Source organism: Eretmochelys imbricata, chromosome 12 (assembly GCF_965152235.1).
Source record: "Eretmochelys imbricata isolate rEreImb1 chromosome 12, rEreImb1.hap1, whole genome shotgun sequence".
Classification (NCBI taxonomy): Eukaryota; Metazoa; Chordata; order Testudines; family Cheloniidae; genus Eretmochelys; species Eretmochelys imbricata.
Window position 1 is genome coordinate 16,190,397 of NC_135583.1, and position 21,972 is coordinate 16,212,368.

The 21,972-nt window shown below is 42.3% G+C and overlaps 1 protein-coding gene across 1 annotated transcript in view; it reads right to left on the minus strand.

The window, feature by feature from the left end:
- Window positions 1–21,972, minus strand: part of NKD1 (NKD inhibitor of Wnt signaling pathway 1) — a 140,761-nt gene that overhangs the window by 12,285 nt on the left and 106,504 nt on the right. The window contains exons 5-6 of the mRNA XM_077831350.1: window positions 11,487–11,593; window positions 8,789–8,884 (exon numbers count right to left, since the gene is read on the minus strand). Coding sequence (XP_077687476.1) covers window positions 8,789–8,884; window positions 11,487–11,593 — 203 coding nt within the window. The remainder of the gene's footprint in view (window positions 1–8,788; window positions 8,885–11,486; window positions 11,594–21,972) is intronic.

Sequence of the window (21,972 nt, forward strand, 5' to 3'; positions counted from 1 at the left end):
TATTGTTTCATTCCCCAACAAGTATTCTGCCACTACGTTCTCCCTGCCTTGGATACGGATAACCAACACAGGTAACGTTTCGTGTACTGCCAATTTTAATATGGTTATCGCTCATACATTTGTCCCCAACAACCTAATCTCCCTTTTTTGTTCCAATATCCTATATGCTTGTACTATTTGCTTGTTAACCCCTCTCATTTTACTCTAGAACATGCAAAGACAGAAGTTCTGTACTTCATCGGCTTTTTAAATGATTTTGTTTCTGTTACTGGGGGCTGCCTAACCCCCACACACCCAAATGCGGTCCCTATTTTTCCTCTTTCACAGTCTTGGTCTTTCCCAACAAACCCCTTGCTCAACATTTTAGGAAGTACTCCCAGGCCTTGTCAAGGCAGGCCACCTGTAATAAAGACACATCATGTACTCTCTGAGCCAGCAATATATCTACACCCATATCAGGTCTGAAAAATTTGCAACTCTCAACCAAACGGGTTTGAATTATCCCAAATTACTTCAGTCTATCCAGCCACCAGGCATTTTAACATACTGCACAACAGTCCCATTAAAACTGTGCTTTTCTATTGTGTTGCTGCCTTTCGTATTTTGTCAAGCTCCCCAAGTTTTAATATCTAATTCCCTCCATGAGGATAAGAACTTCTTTGCAATCAGGAACTCAATGAAAGCACCCTTCAGATGGGCATGAACCAGCCAATCAAGATCAGAAGTACCCTTTTGTAACCTAATCCACTTCTCTCTCTGCACTCTTATCACCTGTCTCTTAGATATCACCACCAAGATTTTTATTAAGGGATTCATTTACTCATGTTCCCTATTTGGGGTCTTGTACATTGACAGCTCTCCTATGGGCAAACCAGCTCACGCAACCACCAACTTTACTGCCCTGGCAACTTTCTGGTTGAGTTGCCTCCTGCAATCAGACCTCTTGGCCTCCTGACTGCTTGACAGTACCTCCTTAGAAAGGAGATCCTGAGAATCATCCAAATTCCTGAGGTAACCTTGCAGGACTGAAGACTCAGAATGAGTTGTCAGCAGGACATCAGCCTTGAACTATGACTGAAGCTGTTTCCCCACGGCGCTGTCTCTAGGGTAACTATTGTGGGGCTCATGTCTCTCCCAAATTATTGGCACCAGGCCCATCACGATATATGCTACAAAGCCTATAAAGGTCTTCCAAACATGCCTTACATTTTTCTCTAAGGAGAATTTTCGTCTTCATGTAACATGCCATGGTAACTGGGCAATTTATGCTCACCCTTGCAGCCTGTTCTGCTGATTGTTATCTGACTTCAAATCCCTTGAACAGCTATCTACAGGTGTTGACACAGCTTTACATTCCATGCACCAGCTATCGAGCACATCAGCGAAATTGTCCCCTCCTGAAGAAACTTGTCAAGAACTAAGGATAACAGTCAGGTACAACCAGTTAACTTCTTCTGGTGCACAATCAAACACGCTCAAGAAACCTCACAGCCCCATAGAGCTCTACAGGTCCAATTACCAAAAAAAAAACCTAAATTCCTTGACATACAAACCACAATTTTGGAAAATGCCTAACGCAGGGAAAATATTATCCTTTGAGCTGGTCAAAGTTTTTTGCATGAAAAGTTTTTCTATGCAAAAATGGCATTTCCCCGTGCCCCCAATAAAACAAACTTTTTGTGAAAAATTGTCACTGTAAAAATTTTCATTTTTGCAAAATTATACATTTTTTTACCAAAATACTTACCGAAATGGTTTCCAAATATGAAAAAAATAATAATTTTGATTAAAATATATGGCGTAATATTCACACAAAAAACCCAGTTTATTTTGACTGCTATGAAAAGGAAAAAACATGAAGGTTTTTCATAAAGTTGTTTCCTCGTTTTTCATCCAGCTCTCATAACACCAGCAAAGACAAAGAATTTGGAGGTGGGGCTGTGTCATTATAAATTACTTTCTGGTGGCTTTCAGTTGATGTGCTGAGATACCTACTGAAACTACGTACTGAGATTGCTACTATGATGTAACAAAATTAGGCTACAAAATTCCTTCTTAAAAGAAAAAAACTAATGCTTTTTGAAACTGTTTTAAGAGTTGGTATATGTCATACCCAGAATATGCGTGTGTCTCATTACAGCTGGGTCCCCCAAGGTGAGAATGTATTAACTGCTGTGTATTTTTCACCTCATTATATTTTATGGACAAGGCAGCTTGATTACAAAAGTATGTTTACAAGAGTAATGGTTAACAGGATTTTCAGAAAGTGTTTGCTTTGGAATTATTACAAAGTGTATAGTTAATATAGCTCTATCATACACGGTGCTGTCAAACATTTCTCCCACACAATTAATGACTCGCTGATAAGATACTGGCTGGTAGTAGTTGAGAACATTAAGAAAGTCTAATGTGTTTAGTAAACAAAAGTAACAGAAACTGACATTCAAATATTATGCACTGATTCCATTCAGAGCAGATTTTGATTGAGGAAGTCCTCCTTCAGGGTACTAATCTTTTGCTTCTAAGGAATGCTAATTGGCACACACTGAGAAGGACAATATTTCCTGGTATTTCCAGATCTCAGACCTGCTTGTCAGCGTTAGGTCTAGTTAGTAAACCAGCAATTCTGGATACCAGAGGAGGAGTTTTTTCCCCTCCAAATTAATTAAACAGAGAAGAGAAGTAAAAGGTAAATAATCTGTTTGACCCTGAACCAGAACAGCCATCCAGTTTCATATGTGACTATTAAAACGTAGCTGTGAAAGACATGGATGAGGGGACGTGTGTCTGGGTCTCCTAAAGGAGTTATCAAACCATTAGGACCCTGTCTACAGTGAGCTTTTTCTTAATGTTTCCGATTGGTGCAAATCCAGCAGTGGTAGCAATGGTGTGGGCTCTAGTGTTGACAAAGTTGCAGCCACTGCTGAGATTTTTATATAGAATTGCTCTAAAAAGGCTGGTAAAAGCAACAGTACCTTATCTACATTAGAACTCATCTCCTCCTCCTTCTGGTTGCTCCCACAGCTGGAGTTGCACCAATGGTAGCAAAATGGTGACAAATGTAGCAAAAAACAGCAAGTTACAAGATCAAGGTTAAGGACTAATTCAATAACATAACCCCCAGCCCCAGAGGCCAGCTGCCTTCTTCTGTCATTTTTCCGGGTCAGATTTGAGCGCTACTAATGAGCACAATGTGGGGCTGAGTTTTGAATGCAGATGTACTTAACAACCCTTCACCTTCCTGCCAAGAGGAATATGTGGAAAAATAGCACACACACCCTAAAAAAGTAGGAAATGTGAGAGAAAATTGGGTATTTAAAGTAATAGTCAAGGAACACTTAAAAATAGATGAAGAGAAACATTTGTATTGATTCTTTTCCCTTCCCGCTCACAGAGAAAAGTACAAATGTCTTATTTAGAAGTTTGTTTGTAGTCTGGATTTGCCAGCATTACAGATAGTATGTTTCTTTACTGAAACATCAATTTTTTATATTCATTTATCATTTTTGAAATGCTCATATTTGGGATCTGAAAGAGCATCATTTGGTAACCACCCAGCATGCAGTCTAAAAACCCCCTGCTTTTTACTCCTGATAACTGACTTTCTTGAATGTTTAGAATTGCGTAACCATCCTCTGACAAAACCAACCTTCATGAGACAGAGCAGATAGCAGAAAAAAGGGGTTGGCATTTCAGAAGTATAATTATATTCAGAGGGCTCAACATAAAACCTCATGGATCACAACACATTAGTTCAATTATCAAGTTTCAAGTCCAATTACAAATATCCATGTGAAGATAATTATAGTGCAGCTGTCAGTTCTCAAAAGGCCTACAGTACATAATGAATTGGACTCTTAATGCCCTATGGAATGAAGGGAAACATTATTATTTAAGTTTTATAATATCCACATTAGAGAGAAAGTTATCTCCCCCCACACCAAAAGGACTATAAAATGCTCTTCTGCCAGAACATTAAGAACAATATTATAAGTACAGATATTGAATGCTAATTTTATAATTTGCCATCCCAATAATTATGCTCCAAAATACATGGTGATATCATATCAAAGAAGAACGACTAGATCTGAACTTCTAATTGTAAAGACCAAGTCACAAACCATAACAGTCTCAAGAGGAAAATCAAAGACACATTAAGTTCAGAAGATGTTAAGATCCAGAGGAAATCCTGCTAAGATGGAATTTGAACACTCTTATGAAGATCTGTCTTTGTGAAAAACCCTGGGGGAATTTTATCTAGTTCTCAAATCCCCATCCTGTTTAGAATTTTCAAAATGAATACAGTCATTTTAATGCAAAAGATGTTTAGCCCATTAACAAAAGTTGCACTCCATCTAAATGACTTTCACTGAATTTGTTTTCACACTCTATGTATCATTTAGAAACTCTCTGGACATAACGGCCGATATTTCCAAAAGCAATTACTGATTCTGCATACCCAGTTTGAGACATCTGAAAGAGGTGTAAAGGTTGCTGAATCCCCACCCACTAAATATCAGGGGCCCTTTAAAAGTGTCTCAGTTGGGCACCAAAAAACTGTGGCTTCCAAAATCACTAAATCTCTTTTCACAACCTTGTCCCTGGGCCTTCTGAATTGTGTTCAGATTAAGTATGCAACACTGTGATCGTACAACGTTCATTTTACAAAACAACATGGATAGCTCACCAACTAAACTGAGATGTTTCAAAGATAGTCAGATACTCTAAGATGGTGGGCACAAACACCTGGACACAATAGATTACATTCTGAATCTCTTTTCCAGTATGAAATAAAATTTTATCCTACTATTAAATCCAACAACAAATCCAGGAGCCGCTCCAATGAAAACTTCACAGCAAATGGGGGTTGGGAGTGGTGATATTATTTTGATCACCAGTTCTGGACCATTGTTTGGAAAAGTTTACTGGTCCAGAAAGCATTTGCACTTATCTGCCAACCAAGCATTGTTAGAAGGCAACAATCTTCCTCACTTTGGGCTTGATCCTCCAGTGCTCTGACCATCCTGTCATTGATCCGGCAAAGCCCTAAGCATATGCTTAAACTTTAAGCATGTGTCCTTTGTCTTTAATGGGTCTATTCACATGCTCTAAATTAAGCATGTGCTGAATGTATTGCTAGATCAGGGGCAGGATGTTCACCAGACTGCGGGATCAAGCCCATTATTGTGACAGCCATATCTGAAGACCCACCAGATTGAGAAGTTGCAGGCCATTTGAAAACTGGAATTCCTAACTTTCTGGGGTCTCTATCTCAAATTACCAGCAGGAGAGTAGTTTGGGCTGGGGGGGGGGGGGGGGAGAAAACCTTTTGTAGTGATAAACACCCATTTTTTCATGGTTTGTGTGTATAAAAACATCTTCTGTATTTTCCACAGTATGCATCCGATGAAGTGAGCTGTAGCTCACGAAAGCTTATGCTCAAATAAATTGGTTAGTCTCTAAGGTGCCACAAGTACTCCTTTTCTTTTTGCGAATACAGACTAACACGGCTGTTACTCTGAAACCTGTATTTGCGTAAGGGTGACCATTAAAATCATACAAGTAAGATGGATAATCCAAATGACAATTTTAAGATTCAGAATCTTGCAACCTACTGGGACAAAAACAAGTGTTGTAAACAGTTGGAAAGCTTTCCACTGGTATATACTCTTGATTTCTAGCCATGGTCATATATGAAGAACTGCAAATTATCAGCCTACGTGGTCCCTTGGGCTAAAAGACAAATATTTGGCACAGATTCAGGACTGAATATAGCAAACCCCAGACCTCAGTCCCTGCACAGATTTGGTTTCAGTTAATATGCTGTCTGCTCTTGTAGGCAGAGTTAGAATGTAGCTGCAAAACATTCTCTAAGTACAGTCAAATTAAGCTCTCTGGTGTACCACAAAAGTCACAGATAATTATTGTATGCATAATGAAAAGCCTATGCTCTGTATGTTCAGCACATAGAACTCCTGATGACATTAATGGTAATTCCAGCCATGGGCTTAAAGGACACCCCTGAGTATTCTTCCATTTGTGGTTAAGGCACAGGCCTGGGACTCAGGTGATATGGGTTCAATTCCCAGCTCTACCTCCGATTTCTTGCATGATTTTGGGCACGCCACTTAATTGCTCTGTACCTCTGCTCCCCATCTGTGAAATAGGGATAATTCTCTCTCTCTCTCACCTATTTAGATATTAAGTTCTTTGGGGGCAGGGACTGTGTCTTACTAGGTGCGTGCTCAGAGCCTAGCACACTGGGGTCCAGATTTCATGTGAGTACACTATGTGCTACCATAATATAAAATAATAAATCTTAATAATGGTTCTCCTTTTAGATACTCTTCTCAAAAACCTGCACAATAACCTCATTTGGCAGATAGTTTTACTGTGAACACAAAAAGAAATTCCACTTCAGTCTCATGGACAACTCCTAGCACCATTTCTTGTTTATTACCACCACGTTTTCAGTATTTTTCCTAGTCCTGTTCACTCAAGACTTGCTAATTTTCAAAGGTATTGACTTAAAAGCAAAAGGAGAATGAAGCCTACAGTTGACCGTATAAAGACACAGAAGCCAATGAATGAGACTTTGCAAATAATCAGTGATGGTACATTGTATTAAATCTAAGTAAAAATCTAAGTTAGTATCCTTCCGTTAACTACTATTCTTCGAAATGCGTTGCTCATGTCCGTTCCATGCTAGGTGTGTAAGCGCCTCATGCATCGTTGCGGGACATTTTTCCCTTAGTGGTATCCGTTGGGATGGCTCAAGTGCGCTCTGGAGCCACGCACTTGTGTGTAAGCATAGCACCACCAGCCCTGCACCCTCTCAGTTCCTTCTTGTCTGTAACTCCGATAGAGTGGTAGTAGGGTGGGTTATGGAAAGGACATGAGCAATACATCTCAAAGAACAACAGTTACGGAAGGTTTGTAACTGTTTTTTCTTCTTCGAGTGCTTGCTCATGTCCATTCCATGCTAGATGACTCCCAAGCAGTAACCCAGGAGGTGGGCTCAGAGTTTATGAACGTGCTGATAGAAACCGCACTCTTCCAAAACTGGCGTTGCCATTCACTGCGGGCTGGAAGGCTGAGATGGCTGCCAAATACGCCTTAATAGATGAGAAGGCCAGGCCCTGTTGTTTTAGGTGCAGCAAATAGTCCAAGATAGACTTAAGGGAAGATCGAGAGGGAGAGAGATCATGTTCGGAAGCCCAACAAGCGAAACGTTTCCACTTGGCCAAGTACGTAGCCCTGATGGAAGGCTCTCTACTACCTAGCAAGACCTGCTGAACCTGTTCTGAGCGGGCCTGACCGTGCAGCATCCAGCCCGGGTCTTGTGAGTCAGGTCCGGACGGAGTGGGAGCGACAGTGGAGCTGCTACCAAGAGATCCAAGTGTGAGCTGAGCCAATGCTGGCGCAGCCATGCTGGTGGTATCAGGGTAACTATTACCTTGCCCCGTTTGATTTTTTAGAAGAACCTTGTGAATCATGGGAGTTGGGGGAAAGGCGTACAGTAGGTGGTCTGTCCATGAGATCAGGAAGACATCAGAGAGGGAACTTGGGCTGTGCCTTCGCAGCTAACAAAACTGGTGACATTTTCTGCTCTGCCTGGTGGCGAACAAGTCCACCTGGGGAGGCCCCCACTTTTGGAAGATGAATCTGGTGACCTCTGGGTGACGGGACCACTTGTGGTGAGAGGAGAAGGATCTGCTGAGGTGATGAGCCAATACATTCTCTGAAGAGGATTCTTCTCTCAGCACCCAGGGTGGAGCGGTACCTGCTTCTTCATCCATACGGTGGCAGGTGCTGGGGACCAGTGGTGTGCCAGAGATCAGGACACTGGGATCAGGTAGGGCTTGTCCCAACGCACCCTGCTCCCTCCGGCTTCCGGACGCCAGAGCTGAAGGTTGGTGGGATCGGAAGAGAGTGGGCGGTAAGAAGGAACTGAGAAGGTGTGTGGCCGGTAGTGCCCCTTATACTGGCACATAAGCATGTGGCTCCAGAAGACGCTAGAGCGGGCCCAACTGACACCACTAAGGGAAAAATCTCCAGCAATGGTGCACGCAGTGCACACACACCTGACATGACCAAGCACTCGAAGAAGACGCTTTCCATGAAGTGTGATTCATTCTAGTTAGTACACTTTGAAAAAAATGACTGCACTCTGTCCATATTCTTATACTGTGATGGGTTCCCTTATTTATTAGGGACACAAATGCATCCTGAAAATCTTAGTATGGACACATCTTCTACCAATAGCCACTGACTGCTACGCTGCAGTAAGTGTCACAAGGGTTATCAAGGAGAGTCTATAATTTGAAAGAGATGGCAGCACAGATCTCTGCCCAACGTTCATGAAAGGGACAGAATGGTACAGTCAGTACTATTGGGAACAAAATTCCGAAAGCAAACTTGCTATTGGGTTAGCTGAATTATGAAAAGTAGGGCAGGATACTGAACAATGTACATTTGCAGGGATTTGTTTTGACAATGTGTTTGGAGATTCAGTTGGTTCAGATTTTTCTCCCCTCAAATGCCGGTACTATTTCTTTTAAAGGCTAGTCCCAGACACTAAACAGCAACCAGCTTAAAAGGTGGTACAGTAATTCCAAAACCAGTAAACTATTGGTGGAGTTTGTTTCTGAGAGGGAAGGGTCCATGGAAACTGCTGTTGAAGTTGGCAGGAAATGTTTACTTCATAGGAGAAAAAAATGTTCCTGTTATAAAACACTTCTCTTGTTAGCAAATGCTGTATACAAAGGGGCAGCTATACTTTGCTTACCTCACGTGTGACTCTTCCGTTGTTATCAAAGTCATAGAGTGTGAAGGTCCATTCTTGCCTGTTATCTTCCTCTACAGACACATCACATTGCAATTCCTAAGAAACATGCAAAGAGCAACTGATTACCTAAAGCATAAGGCGTGCTTGCCGAAGAGGCTCAGTTTCTCTGTAAAAAAGAAGCAGTTCTCTTTATTCCTTCCTTTCTCGAGGGGAGAGGCATTTAGGATTTGTTCCTTGTAAGCTTCTGTCCACTGCACTGGAGTCTCATGACAAGAAGGTTCCTTTCCTAAAACCCTTGGGCTAAACTTCTTGAAACAGACAGACACTTTCTACTTTTACTTGTACAAAATACAAAAGTATGAGAAAGCTGCCTGCTGAAGTTCTTAGAACAAAATATAAGATTTCCCACTATAAAAAATCAGAAAGAAAAACTCCACGTAACTCAGGGAGAAAATAAAGAGATGGCAGAAACAGACCCACAGTATGAGGCATCATGCCACTGAATCAGAAATGGTCATTAATACAAAATGGATGCATGGTATAAACGCCCATTGGTAAAACTTGCCCTTGACGCAGATACTCAATGTACTTTATTAACTTTGGCAACCCTCTTGATGCTATCGAAGTTACAGAAATTGAATTTTATTCGGAACTGAGAGGTCAGAATCCCTTACCACAGACTACGTACTGTTGCCTGATCCTTACTTTAATCATGCTCCTGCTAGCAAGAGAGTGACTTGAAGAAAGCCTACAACAATCAATGTATATAAAGAAAACCAGCAACACCCCACCAAGAAAAAAAGACGCACTTTGACCTACTCCAGTCACCTGGTTGCAAGCCGCTTGCTTTCTCTTGAGACCTGTGCAATCCGAGTCAACCAGAGCCACAAAAGGCAAACAGAAAAGTTACAGCACAATTAAAATAAAAGCCACTGTATGTAAGTAAAATAAACAGCTCCAAATAGCTTCAGCATGATAGAGCTCAAAATACCTGGTTGATCTGCTGACTTGAAACCAATTCCCTACAGCAGTTAACAGTACCCCCATCCCCTGCTGAGTTCAAAGGCAGTCTTCTCTCTGTTGTAACAAGCCCGTCTGAAAGCTGCCAAGTGCCCCACACTCTACTGTGGAAACACAGTTTCATATTACACAAACATTCCCAGCCCCTTTAAAAGCCAAATCACATCCACCTCAGATTTAGACTTCTTGTCTCAACACTTGCATTTCTGATTCTTTTATACCTAGTCATAAAATGAAAGATTTACCATTCTCCTAGCCCCTAGCTTACAAGGTTAGAAAGCTTTGATTCTGAGAACAAACCAATACTTGGTTTCTTGCCACATATTAGTAGTTCCCTGTCCCATACTGTCTATGATCTTTATGTGAGGATGTGCCCTGCTTAGTTAGTAACATGGCAATCTTCCCAGCATTCGTCATGGAGCCTGGTACCAAGTGCTAACCTTTGTGGCATGCCAAGAACTACTTGGGAACAAACATAGTCTTTGCTGGTATGGTAGAGTTCCCCCTAAACTGGTACCAGGTGCCCACCAACATTCAAGCATCAGGGTACTGTTAACTGTAATTTGTCATGTCTTTCACGTGTGTGAAATGTCCATTACTCAAGGTAGAGTATAAAATCGAAAGAAAGAAAGAAAGAAAGAAAGAAAGAAAGAAAGAAAGAAAGAAAGAAAGAAAGAAAGAAAGAAAGAAGCCTGTCAACATGACTAAGATCATAGGAATACTTGCATTTCTCAAGGAAAAGCTGGCCTTAAAACAGTAAAAAGTAATTTGCACGGGGCTACCAAACCTTTTCCAGAGAAGCAAATGAATGTTCCAGTAACATTACAAGATGGCTAGATGGTCTTTTACATAATAATTGATGAATGCAAAGCTCATTAACATGCCAGACTGACAGCACTGAAAGGCAGAAGTTTGCCACGTCTGCTGGAGCACAGAGAGATGAAATGCATGCTCTTCTGCCAGTACCAATGTGCCTCCCTGTTCGTCAAGAAAGACAAACAACTCTCTAGCCGGATGACAGCATGTTTCAGTGCTCATATTTATTAAATCTCTCCCTTTATAAGCAAAACCTGCCAACTATGCACAATGTCTGGCAGTTTTATGATGTTTATAAGTCTACAAGGAAATAGGCCATCAGACGAATTCCCCTCAGGATCTTTATTCCCCCTCCATCTAATCAGATGAATTGCCAGTGTAGAAGGTCCAGGTTATTTCACTCTGGAGGCCCAGCCATGAAAGACTGATGGCTAAGGCACCTTTCACAAATATCTTTTACACTAGGCAGATTTAACTGAATATGATAGTCTACAAAAGCCAATATAAGGATTTGATAACATAGAGGGTGGCACATGAAGTTATACTTGAAAAGCTCACAAGTAGAGAGCAATGTCAAATTCTCCTTACCATACACTCCAGCTCCTGCGGAAAACTCATCATCATTAGGCTTTATTTGATTTAAGAACAAAACTTGCTAGCCACCCCTTAGGGAACATTAGCCAGGCAAATAGGAAAATAGAGACTCAAGACCAAATCCTGCTCTCTGATGTATATCAACCTGATGTACAATACAATCAATGGGAACTGCATACAGACAACTGATGGCCGCATTTGTTCCATAGGCTATTTATCTAACTTATTTGTTTCAGTACATTTCAACATTCAAAAACGAGGGACTTACTTCAAATTTTAGTTGTTTCCTGGAACTTGTACGTGTGTCACTTTCTTTCCCAGCTTTCTTTTCATCTCCACTGCAAACTCCATCTGTCTTCTCTGGAGGCAAAGCCACTGCAAAAAAGTATATTTAAGGAAAAATGTTTATGATGGAATGTCAAAGTAGTCTTATATCACATGAAACCGGATTCCTTGGTTTCAAAAGTCTCATAATATTTAGGAAAAAGAGAAGGAGTACTTGTGGCACCTTAGAGACTAACCAATTTATTTGAGCATAAGCTTTCGTGAGCTACAGCTCACTTCATCGGATGTACACAAGTACTCCTTTTCTTTTTGCGAATACAGACTAACACGGCTGTTACTCTGAAACCTGTCATAATATTTAGGGTGAAACCGGATTTCAGCAAACTTGAATGGAAGAGATGCTATTATACTTGATTTACTCTTAAAAAGAAAAGGAGTACTTGTGGCACCTTAGAGACTAACCAATTTATTTGAGCATAAGCTTTCGTGAACTACAGCTCACTTCATCGGATGCAACACGAAACATGTAGCTCACGAAAGCTTATGCTCAAATAAATTGGTTAGTCTCTAAGGTGCCACAAGTACTCCTTTTCTTTTTGCGAATACAGACTAACACGGCTGCTACTCTGAAACCTTTAGTACTACTGAGATTCATTGCATGAACTACTTCAGGAGAACCAAGCTATTGTTTAAAGCATTATAACTGTGTTTTTCACTTTGTTCTTGGCATTTTCTTTTTAAAAATACAACAGGAAAATTAATTTAAAAAATAGAATGACCCTTAACATAAAGTTAAAAGTTCAGATATTCCAAAAGCTAACATTTCTACCACAACATTAACTCACCTGTATTGCACATATGTGGCAATGTCTCATCCTCATTTCGTTGTTAAATTTGAATGCTATGTTTGGTTTTTAATAGTTCGTTTTGTTTTTTAAACCTATGGCATACCATAAAATATACCTGATTTACAGTGAAGACAAGTTAACAATGAGGTAGAAACCTTAATCTTTAGGATTTCCTGACAAGTATTTCACTTTTTTTGCTTTAATGTTGTATTAATGCCAGCCTATACAGACATATACTCACTAAAATTATTATACACATACTCACACACGACACCTAGATTACGCTGATGATTGGCGCTCTATAAATATCTGAGAAAGACAGAGACAGATATGGATAACTAAGCTCATTAGAGAAAATAAAGTCACTTCATGAAAAAGCACTTAAGAGGATATTGTATTATTTCTTGTTTTCTGGATAATGTGCTCACCACCACTGTATGCAGTGGATTCTTGTGCAGCTGGCTGGAAGAAAAACGGTTGTTGCCTCTTTAAGAGCTCCCCCTGCAAGTGGTAGCAGAGATGAATGAAGGGGGAATATTTACATGTACAGAGCAGGGAGGAGCAGAAAATGGCTGGACTGGAATGGGGAGGGTACTCCTTTCCTGCTGACTGGAAGAGGGGGCAACATTTATATCCTGTGCAGTCCCGGAGAAGCACTCTCTGTCACCTGGATCGAAAAACAAAGCTAAGAGGAATTTGGGGAAGATCCAAGATTATTTGGTCTGACATGTTGCAGGGCAGAGTGTGGTGCAGTGCAGTGAAGCCTCCCTGGATGGATAAGATCAGGAGATATGTAAATATGGAGGTGACAAAATACAGACATATCCAAGGGGATGGGTAATTCCATATTCGAACGTATCTTACTAGGCACCTGAGTTATTAAAGGAGGATGGGGTCCATCAATCCGATTGAGGGTTAGGTATATTTTTGTCCAGTACTAAGGAAGGAATCAGTGAATATCTGGGAACTTGGTGGAGGTGGAATTGAGGGAAAGCATTGCAGTAAAGGAAAGCATCCCTTAAGGGAACTGGAGAATTGAGGTTCGGGGCTTCTACGTCTGGTACAATAGGGAGCCAACCTCACTCCGTCCCATAGGTCTCTTAATCTTCATGCAAGGGGCAGGTGATGAGGTCCCAGCGGTGGAATGGCTGGGACCAGGTTGGGGATTATGTGGGAATTATTACAGAAACAATGATGATATGAATATATTGTTTCTAAGTGAACAAAGTTGTGGCCTAATTAAACAACATCCATTGCCTCCCATCTTTCTCCTCGCATGGCTGGACAATGCAAAGGCAGTGTGGTCTAGTAGATAGATCACTTGATGCTTATCTGTGCTATTCATTCCCTCTGAACCACCTGGCATTGGCCACTGTCAGAAGACAGGATATTGGCTAGATCTGACCCAGTATGGCCTTTCTTATGTTCTTATAGGGTACTGAAGTAGGAGCCCAGAGAAATGCACTCAATTCTCACTTCTGCTACTGACTTTGGGTGACCTTCCACAAGTTCTTTCACTTATGTTCCTGTTTAATCTCCCATCTCTTGTCTATCACATCTACTTATACTGTAAGAGCAGCCAGGGACTGTGTGTTCACACAATACTTAGTATACAGGGATGCCAACTTTAGTTGGAATCTTTGGGCACTACTGAAATGTAACAACTAATAATCATAAAGAATTGTTCAGTATTCTACTAAGTAACGTACAAGAACTGAAGACTCATTCTTCAGCGTAGCTTCCTCCAAAAACACAATACTGGAAAACATGGAAACGGAAACATGGAAAGCTAAGGTGCCACATCAGAAAAATGATAAACTATGGAAATGCACAATTCAGATCACCTGAACAACTCTAATTCTAGCCCTGTAGCACCACCCTAAGAACAATCAGAAATGGAGAGGTAACATGCACACTTAGGCTATCAGTGACTCTTAGTAATGACTAACCTTCTATGCTGACAGATTGCGAGCACCTCACTTACACTGATGAGTAGTTACTCACAAGAGTAACTCTTGTTAAGTCAATGGGACTAGCTGTGTAATTGTCTACTAATATGAATAACAGGCTCATAATCTGGCCCCTAATGACTGTACACTGACTTTTTTAAACCAAACTGCTCCTATATTACATCCTGTGACTTGGCTTCTTTAGAACCATGGACAATCCACTGAAAAATACACTTTGCCATTTCAGATATTTTTAAATGGGATATATTTGGAAAAAGACCTTTCCACTGGCCTTTTCCTCCAAAGTGAAGACACAGCATCTCCCCAACATTCCTCTCAATGGACCAAGGTGACTTCTCAGAAACACTTCCCTCCTATGGGTTTTTCTGCCAGAGGAACGAAGTGCCCTATTCTCTCATTCCAGCACTATGCTCTTCCAAAGATGTGAATGGAAGGTCTGCTGCACATGTGCGGAGTATCAGAACTCCAATTCACTGCGTGGAGCTGAGAGGAGAACAGAGCCAAATAGGACAGAATTACTTTCTGGTTTCAAGAACTATTATTCCAGTGGTATGTTTAATAACCTTTCCAGATGTACAGTACGTATGTTCAGATAGGAAGATTTCACTTTAATGTATGATTTATGTAACAGGGAAAAATGTACTCTGATAAATTAGACTCCTCAAAAACAAGAGTACTGTGGGAGGGGTGTGTGAAATTCACACGTCAGGAAATCTTTCCTTTGAGCTTCGCCGACCATTGTCTCAGAATGATCACTGGTCTTGTTGCTCAAGGGAATTTTCCTTTGAAATCAGTTATTCATTTCTGAGCTCTGACACAATAGAGATATGAGATAATCTCATCCTGATGTCAGATTTCATTTGACAAAGGAAAATGGGGTGCAAATAACACAGCACGTGTCAAAAGCACTGTAAGGGGAAATACATGCACGTGGCCAAGCAGTGCGCGAGCGCACATATACATGCATATGCCCGCACATATGAACTTTACGGTAACATATTTGAATAATCATTCCTGTTGTGTTGTCTGAAATTGGAGCCCTGTATTCTCTAATATGCTTCTTATTTCCTTCTTACTCTGGACTATTGGCATGCTTTGGTGTCTGCTGCTCAGTGTTGTGAAGGAGATACACACATGCTGAACTTATTTATAAATAAAATGTGAATGTCTGCCTGGGACTGTTCAAACTGGCAGCGCTGGAAAGAGAGATCCACTACTGAGCCGCATGCCAAGGTTCAGATATATTCACAATGTGAACTTCCATTCAGTCCTGCCAATGATATTAAAACTAGACCAGACCAGATTGCTATCTCAAAGGAGGGGGGAGAATTAATAGCTTCATGTTTCCAATGTCTGTGCCATCAGAAATTTGTCCATTTACAGTATATCATTTGTGCATAAATATTCACTTACCTCCCCACTCACATAACAAGCCATCACAAAGGACACACTATGTACACACATATATGGAAACATGCCCTTTTTGTTGTGGGAATCCACAACTGCAAAAATATATTTTTATTATTTCTCACAGGGACCATATCCTCTAAAAAAAAATTATGTTCTCTGTCAGAATACTGTGCGAGTTGAAATATTGCTATATTTCTTTAGAATGTTCTCTTTTCTTGTTCATTATTAACAGGCATGTATTCACATCTATGACCTTAAGATACCATAAAATGTTTCTGGACAATATTTGAGATTGGAAACACAATAAAGGAAAAATATATTAACTTGGAAAAATTGTGAAATTCCATTCTTTCATGAAAGACAAATTAGCTGACTTAAGTGTACTTGCAGATGTTTTCCTCCAAGGACTGTTAATTATTACCATCCAATTGCTCATAATTGCGAGACACAGAGAGAGAGATTATCGTTTTAAAGGTATGAGACTCATGTCTGCAGAACTAGGCTCTCAAAGTGTTACTCATTTTTAACAACAGAAATAGGTAACAATACCAACTTTTCTTTAAAAACCACCTTATAAATTACAAAACTAGATAAAGATAACTGATTTGTTCTTCATGTCATAGGCGCCAACTCTGTGGCTGCTCCAGGCCTGGAGTGCCCACAAGGAAAAAATGGCGGGTGCTGAGCACCCACCGGCAGTCCTGAGCACCCACCGGCAGTCCCTCTATCAGAACCTCCCCCTCCCTCCCCACGCCTCCCGCCCACCACGATCTGCTGTTTCGCGAGGTGTGCAGGAGGCTGGGGGGGGGAGGGAGGAGGAGCGAGGATGTGGTGCGCTCAAGGGAGGGGGCGGAATGGGGCAGGAATAAGCGGGGGGGTGGTGGAGCGAGAGCAGGAAGAGGCGTGTGGGATGGGGCTTTGGGGGAGGGGTGGAGTGGGGGCAGGGTCTGGGACAGAGCCAGGGGGCAAGCACCGCCCAGTACATTGTAAAGTCGGTGCCTGTGCTTCATGTAACAGAAAGCACTGGACATTTCACTTCAAACAGGTTGGTTTTATTGTAATGGCCAAGGCATCAGTCACGCACCTATGTCTTACAGCTTGGAACAGAAAGCTAATTAGAGATGCATTCAACATGAGGAGTGGGCACTTAAACTTTCACCTTAGCTCAGGTGGCCTGTCACTAAAGCACTGAACACTCTAGCAGACAATCTTTCCCAATACAAACATGGACACTGTTTCAGTCTGGTCTGAGGTTTACAACTGTACTAAGCATTTTAGCCATTTTGATTAACAGTGCTTCATCACAGGAAGCTGAGAAAGATACACTCTACTGCTGATCAAGTCTAATGCACAGCTGCTTAGAGATTCTGATATACATGACACTAGAGTCTGTTTGGGAGGACAGCAATTTCAGAAAGTATTTGATGAATCAAGATAGCCAACCTCTGAAAGCAAAAAGACTAAGGAGGGGCTGTGAAGTCCACAATGGTCATTTATGAATGGACATTAACACCAATTAGTTTTTCTTGTGGTCCCTAGTAGTTAGGTTTTGGGAAAAGAATGTAGAAAAAGAGAGGATCTATAAATGCCACCTCCCATTGTCATCATGTGGCACCAGCTGAGCCAGACACCCTTCAAGTGAAATACTACTGGACTGCCTCTTACAATGTAAAGCTTGCTTTCAGTGTTGTTGTAGCCATGTTGGTCCCAGGATAGCAGAGAGACAAGATGGATGAGACAAGATTGACCAACTTCTGTTGGTGAGAGAGACCAGCTTGCAAGCTTACACAGAGCTCTTCTTCAGTCCTGGGCAAGGTATTCAGAGTGTCACAGCTAAATACAAGGTGGAACAGATTGTTTAACATAAGTAGTTAACACACAACACAGACGACTTAAACTTCCCAATACATTTTCACTGCAACTTCAACCACCACCACTCATTAAACTCTCTGGAACACACCCACACCAGCATCAAGTTCTGGGACACCACAGTTAGCTTCAGTAATGGAACCCTACAGACAGCTATATACAAGAAACCCATTGATCACAACACCTACCTGCATAGATACAGTAACAACCTCAGACACACCAAGAAATCAGTTATCTACAGACAGGCACTCAGATATCACAGAATATGCTTCGAGGAGAAAGTCCCGGGATATACACCTTAACACACTCAAAACTGCTTTCATCAACAAGGACACTCCACCAGAGAAGTACCTCACATCATGGAATGGGCCACCCCAACTGCTCTGAGAGAACCTGTTTCAATACAGAAATAAAACTCCCTCTGACTGCGCACCCCTAGTATCACCTACCACCCCACATTGGAACTCATATGGTGTATCATCAAACAACTACAACCCATACTCAACAGGGACCCCATCCTGAAAGAAATCTGTCCTGAACCCCCCTCTTCTGGCCTTCAAACAATCCCCCAACCTCATCATCAGAAGCAAGTCCCCCATAGATCAGGACACACCTACTCAAGAGTGGCACCAGACCCTGTCAGAACAACAGATGCAAAACCCGCAGACATAGCTCCACTGCTACAATGATCAACACCCCTGCAACACACCTTTCAAGATGCATGGGTCCTACACATGCATATCACAACACGTGGTATACCTCATCCAGTGCACTAAATGACCCAACGACGACTATGTGGGTGAAACCAGACAATCATTTGAATGAATTCACAATCTTGAATGAACTCACACAGAAAAATGACAAAAGACAAAAACACCATATAACCTGTGGGTGAACACTTTTCACAAAGCAACCACTCTATAGCTGACCTATCGGTCCTCATCCTCAAAGGAAACCTTCACAACACTTTCAAAAGATTAGCCTGGGAGCTTAAATTCAGAATTTTGCTAGACACTGAAAATCATGGACTGAACCAAGACACCAGATTTATGGCTTATTACAAAAATGTATAACTCACTAGCTCCCCCTTTTTGTTCTATGAGTGCAGGGGTGTTAACTGGCCACTTCATCTTGAATGGTTCCTTAGAATATGTGCTATTTATGCCAAACCAGTGGTTTTCATTCTCTGATCCGCATACTTCTGGGGGTTCACAGACTATGTTGAAGGGGTCTGGGAAATGTTGTCATTACCATAGAACAGTGGTTTTCAGCCTGTGGTCTGTGGAGGTTCATAGACCATGTCTAAGATTTTCAAAGTGGTCCACACCTCCATTTGAAATTTTTTAGGGGTCCGCAAATTAAAAAAGGTTGAAACCATGCTGTGCTAAACTGTCTGTTCAATCTTGTACAGTATTTAGCTGTCACACTCTACCTTGCACAGACCTGAAGAAGAGTTGTGTGTAGCTTGAAAGCTTGCCACTCTCATCAACAGAAGTCAGTCCAATAAAATATATTACCTTACCCACCTTGTCTCTCTAATATCCTGGGACACACGTGGCTACAACACTGCATACATACTGTAAGAGGCCATTCAAGATGAAGTGGCCTGTTAACACCTCTTCAGACACAGGACACTTCACCTTGAATGGTCTTTTACAATGTGCGTTAACTACTTATGCTAAACAATGTGTTCCATCTTGTATTTAGTTTTGGCACTCTGGATATGTCAACTCTGCAATTAAAAACCCACCAGGAGCCAGAATATCTACACCACAATTAAACAGCCCCTTAACCTGAGCCTGAGTCAGATGACATTCAGTAATCCTGATGTTCTGTCCTCAACCTCTGAACAAAGCTGGAAGACTCCATGCCACACTGTTCCTACTGCACAGGAAACAGCTGCTTGAAAATATCTGCTGCTACCACAAATTACCAACAGACATTGTATCAGACCGGGTACCCCAGTTCATCTCCCAATTCTGGTGGGAATTTCTCAGACTCCTTGGCGTTGAGTCCTTCGTCCTGCAGACTAATGGGCAAACAGAGAGAGTCAATCAAACCTTGGACCACTATCTTCACTGCTTTCTGAGTGATCACTAGGACTACTGGCTCCCTCTGCTGTGCTATGCCTAATTTGCATGTAACAGTGCAATCCATGCCTTGACCTAACATAGCCCAGCCTTTGCAAACTATGGTATTCGCCCCTGCTTCCACCCAGACTTACCCGTAAGTTCTCCAGTATCAGCCACTGGTGAACCTTTCACCAACACCGGGAGCTCAAGGAACACTTGCAATCTGCCAAAGAAGCCTATAAACATCATATGGACCAAGACAATCGGGCTGCCCCCAATCCAGGTCACAGGAAAAAACATGCGGCTCTCCGATCAGAACCTTAAACCAAGCCACCCATCTGCCAAACTAGACTACCAACATCTGGGTCACTGCAAGATTACAGAATGGGCAAACCCAGGGGCCTTCGGGATATAGTTGTTCAATTTTAAAGCCCTACACTGAGAAACCACACCCAAACTGCTGCAACCTGCCACCACTACCCATAATAGTTCACAGACAGGAGGAGCACTTGGTCCAGTGAATCCTCAACTGTCAGTGAGTTAGGGGAAGACTCCAGTACCTGGTGGACTGGGAAGGCTATGGACCAGATGAGTAGTCTTGGAAATTGGTAGAGAACATCCATGCCCCGGACCTATTGTGAGAATTCCCTAGGAAGAACCCTGAGAAACCTGGCCTTGAGGCCCTTAGGAGGCCTGGGTGAGTAGGGGGGTATGGTCAGGACTCAGGACCTGAGACTCTGGACAACCTAACAAGCACTGCCAGCCTCTAGTTGGCTTGAAGAGCCAGGAGACCAGCTCTTAAATCCAGCAGCAGCAGTTTAGCAGCTGCTCAAAGGCTTTGCCCACGGTTGCACTAGAAAAGATCCTGCCCTGGAACCAGCCTTGTGCCTGCCTTGCTTCATTTCAAGGCTACTCTGACCCTTTGCTCAGTATCTGGCCTCTGTCTTCGGCTCCAATTCCTGACTTTGGCTCTGACCTTGGGCTTCTATTCCTTACTCTTGCTCCAACCACTAGACACGACAGGCTACATCCTGGACTCTGACACCCCGCTTCCCTCTCACATGGGTCAGTACTCTTCCCAGCAGGTACGTAAGGTTCAGTGGGGGGGAACCTCCTCCCATCTGGAGCTGCAGAGACTGACAGTGCCACAGGCCAATCACAGTTCTCCTTTGTGGGCTGGGCTCTGTGAAGTAACACTGGGGCCTGCTCAGAGCACAAGCTGCAGCCTATCCTCTGTGCTCAGGAGAGCTCCCCAGGATCATGTGGGAGCGTACCTAAATGGCACCCCCAGCTCCACCCACCTCTCCCCTTCTCAGTCCTCCAGATCCTGCTCCTCTCTCCCCTCCCCAGTCTGACCCCGAGTCCCCTGCTCGACTCCCCGCAGTCTCTTGCTCTCTCAGTTCTGCCCTCTCCTGTAGCTCTAGCTGGCCCCTCTCTCCCCACAGCCAGGGGAGTGCTTCCAGGGAATGGGGGGGGGGGGGAAGGAATAGATGTGAGGGGGCAGTGATAGGCACTGTGGGGGCAGGGTTGATGTGGTGATGACCCACCAGACCCTTCCTGTAATCCACTGTTTGGGAAATACTACAGTAGCAAGTTGTAAGGCAAAGAGGAGATGAAGGCATGAGGGCTTCAGCAAAAGATGGAGATGAAGCAGCACTGCTAAGGAGTAACGTTAAAGTGGTAGTGCTAAGCACCAGAGTTGAAGTTCTGGACCATAATAAAGGACATACTGGGTCAGACCAATGTCCATCTAGCCCAGTATCCTGTCTTCTGACAGTGTCTCGGGCCAAATGCTTCAGAAGGAATGAACAGAACAGGACAATTTTTGAGTGATCCATCCCTGTCATCCAGTACCAGCTTCCAGAAGCCAGAGACTTAGGGACACCCAGAGCATGGGGTTGTCTCCCTGACTATCTTGGCTAATAGCTATTGATGGATCTACCCTTTATGAACTTATCTAGTTCTTTTTTGATCCCAGTTATACTCTTGTCCTTCACAATTTCCCATGGCAACGAGTTCTATAGTTTGACTGTATGTTGTGCAAAGAAGTACTTCCTTTTGTTTGTTTTAAACCTGCTGCCTATTAATTTAATTGGGTGAATCCTGGTTCTTGTGTTATATGATGGCGTAAATAACACTTCCTCATTCATTTTCTCCACACTATGCATGATTTTATAGACTTCTATCATATTCCCCCTTAGTCATCTTTTTTCCAAGATGAACAGTTCCAGACTTTTTAATCTCTTGTCATACAGAAGCTATTTCACATCCCTAAGTATTTTTGTTGCCCTTCTCTTTAC